Source organism: Erigeron canadensis, chromosome 7 (genome assembly GCF_010389155.1).
Source record: "Erigeron canadensis isolate Cc75 chromosome 7, C_canadensis_v1, whole genome shotgun sequence".
Lineage (NCBI taxonomy): Eukaryota > Viridiplantae > Streptophyta > Magnoliopsida > Asterales > Asteraceae > Erigeron > Erigeron canadensis.
The window spans coordinates 24811758-24819370 of NC_057767.1; the positions used below are offsets into that span (position 1 = coordinate 24811758).

The 7613-nt window shown below is 32.2% G+C and overlaps 1 protein-coding gene across 2 annotated transcripts; it reads right to left on the reverse strand.

Moving 5' to 3' along the window:
• Positions 1-2123: 2123 nt before the first annotated feature.
• On the reverse strand, positions 2124-7017 carry LOC122606946 (xylulose kinase 2). Of its 2 annotated transcripts, none has more exons than XM_043779846.1 (12): positions 6925-7017; positions 6725-6808; positions 5436-6093; positions 4926-5014; positions 4709-4773; positions 4492-4547; positions 4198-4318; positions 4038-4112; positions 3604-3657; positions 3215-3309; positions 2566-2740; positions 2124-2482 (listed from the first exon to the last, which is right to left on the reverse strand). In XM_043779846.1, exons 2-12 carry the CDS (start codon positions 6781-6783, stop codon positions 2253-2255), a joined length of 1677 nt encoding a protein of 558 aa, XP_043635781.1. In that variant the 5' UTR covers positions 6784-6808; positions 6925-7017; the 3' UTR covers positions 2124-2252. The 2 variants fall into 2 exon arrangements, with proteins under 2 accessions (XP_043635781.1, XP_043635782.1); XM_043779847.1 differs by having other exon boundaries at positions 6935-6952.
• Positions 7018-7613: the final 596 nt, after the last annotated feature.

The following is a 7613-nucleotide window of genomic DNA, read 5'->3' on the forward strand; positions in this document are numbered from 1 at the left end:
TATTTTCATAAATCAAAACCGTCAATTTCACAATATCTTTTTTAGATCGTTCATAACCAGTCTTATGTAAGATGCATTTGTTAAACATATCTCATCGTAATCATGTAGTTAACAGTTTGTATCTTGTTTTCCAAATGAAAGCTAATTTAAAGTAGATTTAATAAAAAAGTCAAAGGCGTGAGGTACAGGTTCATATTGCAATGCACCTATGTACTCACAGAATACTTGTAGGATGATTATCCATAATTACAATAAAGACCGGCCAATAAATCAATAATACTTGAAAATAAGTCAACTAATAGCAAACTTCAAGTTTACAAGCTAGATATAGTGGTAACTTCCAATAATCATGATGTTGTAAAGTTTCACGTCTGGTCCTTGTGTCTTAAAACAGAGGATCCCGGATGGTGTGATTCGGTGACCATCATTTGTCATGTCTAACACAGATAAGCGAATACAAACAATATTGCATTTATTCACACTTTTAGATGAGTGTGAACAAATTAAAAATTTTGTCACGCTTTTTAATGTGTAGAAATATATTGAATTAAAAGTGTATGGAAATTTCTCCACACTAAAAAGTGTGTATAAATAAAAGTTCACACTTTTTAGCGTGAACTTTCATAGTTATTTTGTCACACCTCATTTGTTCACGGTAACTTTTTTTTCTACACACTTTTTAGTTGTGATAAGTTAGTTGCATTCATAGTTGTGATAAGCTTAATCCACCTACATTTTACGAGATTCTTACACAACATATACATTCAGTCATAGTTAGTTGCATTTATATCCATTTGTAATAATACCTATTTCTTTAACCATTTATAAAGAGAACTGTATTAAGAAATTATGCAACTTTTTCCCCAGAAACCCCTTTTAGCATATTTATGGTTCTCAAAATGCAACTTTATACACAATATTAAAATACCATATATATCCTGTGAAATGTTCATTTGAAAACTAAATTTTCTGTGAAAACTAGAAAGCTGTCAAAACACATTGTGATCTGAATTTAACACAATGTGTTTTAATTGTGTTTTTATAAAACACAACATGTTTTTATTGTGTAATCTAAAATGCGTTGTGTTAAGTTTTAAATCACAGTGTGTTTTTGATAGCGTTGTAAATCAGAAAATTGTTCAAACACACTGTGATATGAATTTAACACAATGTGTTTTTGAAAAACATATTAAAAACACATTGTGTTAAATTCAGAACACAATGTGTTTTGACAGTTTTCTAGTTTTCACGAAAAATTTAGTTTTCAAATGATCAAAACCCATCATTTTCCTTATATATTTGTATGTATAATTTAAAAATATATAGTATTATTATATAAGATTATATAAATAAATGTATTAGTATTAATTTATTTTACGTTTAATAACTTAAAAATTCATTAGGATTATTTATTTCTCTAGATAAAATTTTATCTATATAAATCTCAATGGGAAAAAATGGCTTGAATTTGGTTATTCAGTTATTTTGTTTTATTTTTTATCTTGCAACAAAAGTAGGGTTTCATGAATAATAGATGTTAAAAATCATGCAAAAGATGAACAAATGGTTGTTGCGAAATATTAAAACACATGAGCATTACAATTAATCTCGTATAAAATTAGTATACTTGTCATTTTATATCATAAAATGTTAGAAAGAGCAAAATACGTTCATAAAACGAGTTTTAGCTGTTTCTGTTAAAAACATTAGATAGTAATAATAGATGTTAAAAATCATGCAAAAGATGAACAAATGGTTGTTGCGAAATGTTAAAACACATGAGCATTACAATTAATCTCGCATAAAATTAGTATACTTGTCATTTTATATCATAAAATGTTAGAGCAAAATACGTTCATAAAACGAGTTTTGGCTGCTTCTGGTTTTGAACTTTTGATCCATTTATAGATTAATGAGTTAAAAGTAATCAAATGAACAATCTCATAATCCAACTGGCAACTGCTAAGCACACCGCATTGATTCAGTGCAATCTTTAATATACGGCCACGATCAATATCTATGTTCACATTCTGATATTCACAAATAATACCAATCAACCACAAACAAGTAACACAAACAAAGAAAAAACAACAGGTAAAATGAGAGAGAGAAGGCCAAAAAGATGATTCTGTTAACTTTCAAATTTCTATTACTTTCACTAAATTCAACCGGGCTTATTACTAGCATCTAAAGAACCACCTGAACTATACATAAAACAGAACTTCATTATAATCAAATGCTCATACTGGATCTCATCTTCCTAATTTATGAACAAGCTGGTTTTCAATCTCCATCCGTTTCTTTACCAAAAGCGCATATTTTGCAACGAGTTTATCGTCTTCAGCTGTTGCAACAAGTTTACATCCAAAAGCCGTCTTCTCTAACTTCTCTTTATACATGGAAGTAATCGGCACGAAACTGCCCTTATTATTGCACAGCCAACCATGGGCAGCCCTCAATGCAGCACCTAATGAAGCCGAATCTGCACATAAGTACAACAAAACCAAAGTCAGACATGATTCACAAAGGCATACTGTCTTTTTGTCGAACTAATGGAGGGTTTACCTGGTCTTTGCACGGTGTGGACATTACATCCAAAAATGTTAGCTAGCTCCCTCAAAATGCCATGGTTTGCTGATGCCCCACCTGTTGCAATTATTCGTTTTGGAGGAGATGGCATTCCAAATCTTTCTGCATGGCCTCTCATGGACAGGAATTGACCTTCAATAAGTGCTCGAATCTATATGCAAGATTGTCAGAAAAGAAAACAATACGAGTATAAAACTAAGGGGTGCTTGGAACTGTGTTTTGAAACTAAAGATATGATACGAAACAATCAGATAATCAGCTATAAAAAGAGGACGTTTGGATCTGCTTCAGCTGTTGCATGACTGCATCGATGTTTGGCTAAAACTAAAATAACCCTAAATAATCAGATGACCATAATCAGTTTTGTTGCAGCAATTTCTGAAGTAATTATGGATAATTTGACCACTAAACAATCAGCTGAAAATCACTTTCACTATACCCAAACACTTAAAAATGATTTTTTGGTACCAGAAAAAGGTGATATCCCTTTTAAACCATAATCCGAAACAGCATCTTAATTCTGTTGTTAAATGTTTTTAAGTTTAAAGATGTTTGGTAATTAGTATTGAGAACGGCCTCCCAAATGCTTCATGAATATAAAACTTGGGTAATGTACTATACTAACCTCGGAAAGGGAATCGAACTCCTTTACTTCATGTTCAATGATGCCATCCAATGTGTCTTCTTTGAAATTTTTCAGTATATATCGATGGTAACCGACTGATAAAATGAGATAAGTCAGTATTTACAAACTTATATGTAGTGAAATAACAATTAGGAGTCCAAAATTTGACTTTGAGAGTCAAACAGATTAGCATCATACTTAATAGTTGTACAAAACAATTTTGACTAAACAAAAAGAATCCATGACAGACATTAATCCATTAACAGATTATTACACCAAAAAGTGTATCATGCTGAAAAAGCTCAAAGCTGCGACGTAAACTTAAGCTTAGAAGATGACTTTTAAAGATCAAAAGTGAATTCCAATGGAACAAAGATGGTATGTCTTACTTGGGAGGGGAGGGAGTATTTCATGATCCTTGTAATAGAAACCTATCTTTCCACCTGAAAAAAAGTGACATTGGTTACTGCTATTTGGAAATACAAATATTTAGACTTTTCTTTGCATACAAGACCATCTTTCTAATGTAAACATGAAGAAAAAACATAATACTTGACATATGTAGTGATGTTGGACATAATACTCCTACGCAGATTTTTCTTTTTGCATTTTCGTAATAATTTACTAAAAAATGATTATGCATGACATATGTAGCAACTCCTTTTTTTAGAAAAATTGGTCAGTTGAAACGAAAAGGCAATAACTCTTTGTGATCATGGGTCATGAGATGCAAAACAAAGTTAACAATGTAACATATACTATATGTGCTAAAATAAATCTAGAAACAGAATGTACAAAAGCTCATTAATCCAGTAAAACTAACCATTTAAGGGCGGAGCTTGCTTTAAGGACTGATTAAAAACATCCCATGATTTATCCGCACAACGATCACGTATATCTATCAAGAACACAAAAAATTTCCAAACATATTATGTAGCGTTTATTTCATCATTACAACAATTTATTAGATATCTTAAGTGTACCTTCACGAGTTAGAGACCCATTCTTGTAGCATAACATAACCATGTAACTTTCAGGGTCAACAGGGTTTGGAAAAACATGTCCTTCTAGGCTTGGGTTATGGTCCATTGTTATCCCAAATACCTGAACATTTCAACAAGATATATTTTTATCTATTTATCCTTTAGCACAGGACAACTAGTTGTTGCTATTCACTTGGCCCACATTTTATATCATAAAGAGTATTTTGAATAATTTACCAAGAAGGTTCAAGATGAGCTTAAAAGGAACCAATAATATTCTTAACGTAAACTTACAGTATCGCTGGTGCCCAGACTGACTGCCAAATCCCCTGGTGTGTTAATGGTCAATCCTGTTAAATTTTGCATTCCTTCAGTACCAGTTTGACTTCTAAAGACAATAAGGACAAGTGTACTACCACCAATCGGTTCCAATAATCAGTTTATCAAAACATAGCGATGGTTAACCGATTCGACACATTTTTAGATGTCATAAAGAAAGATAGGTTTTGACCTGCCAAGCTGTTGGGATTATCTCCAGACCATTGAATAACCAAACACTCCTTGTTGAATTGGTACCTAAATAAACAGACCATTATAATTCACCATGAAGCTTGGATAACGACTATAATGCCCTTAGAATTGAATTCATACAAATAATACCAAAATAGTAAGAAAAGTTTTTTTTTTTCTTTTACGGAAACCAGAAAACTAAAGCTTCATATACTAACCTCTCAACAAAATATGGAGCAATAATGCCTGCAACTGAATGGGCAGGAGCCAACTTCCCAAGTTTTCCCTCCAAACCAGGAGCTGTTGCCTATATTAAACATCAGTATTGATAATTAACGTTTTGAAAAGTACTAGTTTTCTTGTAAGTAAACCAATTTTTATGGTCAAAGTACTATTAGATGTATTTCTGTTCTTGATAACCACCTCCGTTTCCACCCATCAAAAGGTAACCAGCTTTCATGAACTTGGATAGAAAGAAACCTCAAACATTCAAAAAGCTTGATGCAAGGTAATCTTACCCAACTACCAAGATAAAAATGATGAGGTTGCAGTTGACATGTTAATGAAATACCCAAATACAAAGATCATAATCATACCAACATTTGCGACACTATTATGCGGGTTGCACATTGTACTTAACCGAAATATCAAAAGTAACAGTTTAAATGCTAAATAATGAACCATAAACGTATATTGTAAGAGTTATCAAGAGATACAAAATTACAAACCTCTAAAACTTGCTTTGACCAAGCTCTCTCCTTGATATCCATCAAATTCATACCAGCACCATCCGTATAATCAATGCAGGCATATCCTCCTATAAGAATAGATGCCATAAACGAGCTCACCAACGAGATACGTTCCGTACCGTTATAAACTTCAGGTTGGATTTCAAATATCCTTCGTATCTGTGGACCAGTGAACCGCTCATACGCTCGAGATCCAGTCAGTGTAGATAACTCCAATGCACCACCCACGGCCTTCTCAATAGCCCTACATTGTTCTGTAGTGCTACTATCCATCCAAATAGGAGATTCTTTCGTTGAAAATGCTTGACCAAATTGATCAATCAAAGGCTTGTTAGGATCCAAAGATGATAAGATCCCGGAACCACCCTTCTTCCAATACACACTGCCGTGTTGCTGCCCACTGCCCGAAACAGCAACAATTTTCTTGAAATCGAGTTCCTTTGAATCTTTAAGTCTTTTAAGAATGAGGTCTAATGCTTCAATCCACATTAGGGTAGGAGAAACGATTCTGCCGTTAACTGATGCATCTCTATATACACCATCTTTGGTTTTGTAATGTGGCAATTCAGAATCAAAATTAACTATTTCTGATGTCACGATGCAGAGGTTAGAATCCAACACAGTGGCCTTCAATGACCTGTGAAATAGTTCATGTTTGTTTTCAAGAGTTTAGCTACACCTTTTATCATACACTAGCAAATAGGCATAAGATTTTGTTCTTAGCTCAATATTCTATTAATACTACTTACATAAAGTAAAATCACATCCACATATTAATATCAAGTAACGCCGGAAGAGAAGTGCCTCATCTCTCATTTCCCAATCCGACTAACATTATTTTAACACATTCCTCATTTTCCCCCTAACAAAAGAGTGACACACCCCCCTCTCTTGCACCACGAGTTGCACACAACCGTTATTCAATTTGATTTATTATTATTATTATTTTTTTAAACTATCTAAAAGTATTTTCCATCACTCCATTGTGCATACATACTCTGGTTAAATTTCGGCTTAAACCCTAATCTCTATTTTTGTTGCTAGATCAAGATTTAGTTTTAACAAATACCCGACTCCATAAACCAAAATTCCACCTTTGTCATATCTCAAGATTCAATTTTGATGAGTACCCAATTCAAAAAACTCATAAGATATCAACTTTAACAAATACCCAAATGGCCAAACTAAGTAAAATTTTACAAAACCATAATTTTTTACAATACAATCGATTGATCAAGGAAATATAGAGGGGAAAAATAAAGACTAACTGTGTAGAGCTATCAAATCCAAGAAAAAGGGCATCTTTTGGTAGACTAAAATCCTCCATCAGCAAAGTAGAGTCCTTTAAATTCCTGCATAAAAATAAATAAATATATATATATATAGATATATTACTACATTTAAGTTAGAAAGATAGATACAAATACAAATAGAACATATATAATGACATAGCAGAGTTTGAACTTACACTAACTTACAAAGTAAAGACTAATGATCAGATGAAGATAGCGGTGATGGGGGGTTTTAAAATAGCATCTGTGATTGATGATGATGGATAAGATTACAGGGGGTTACTTTACTTATATACGTTTTGTTTGTGTATATCCTTGTTATTATCCAACGAGTAATGATAGATCAACCTAATAATCAACCTAAAGCTTTTATCGTATGACATGTGTAATTCATTTATTATCTCTCTCAATCTCTTCCTTTGATTATGCCAAATATCATCATCACCTAGTTAGGTTGATTATTAGGTTGTTTTGGTTAGGTTGATCAATCATTTTCCTTATCCAATTTAGCAGTAGTCAAAAAACATCCATCCACTCACAAACTCCTCATAAAAATCACATGTATAAATAAAAAATCTTACCCCTTACAAAATTATAGAAATATGATGTTTCTAGCAGCATACTTGTTAACCCCTAATTTTATTAGTTGTTTTTGATAATCTAAAAGTCATGTGAAATGATATATGATCCTAATTTAATACTCGTAATAAAATCTTTTTAAAAAATCCTCTTAAAACATTAGCTAAAAAAATAAAAATCTTTATTTGCCTACGCAAACATTCGGGTTTTTTTTATAATTAATCTTAAATAACAAATAATAAAGCTAAATACAAGATTAGAACTCATGCCCTTTAACTTTTAATAT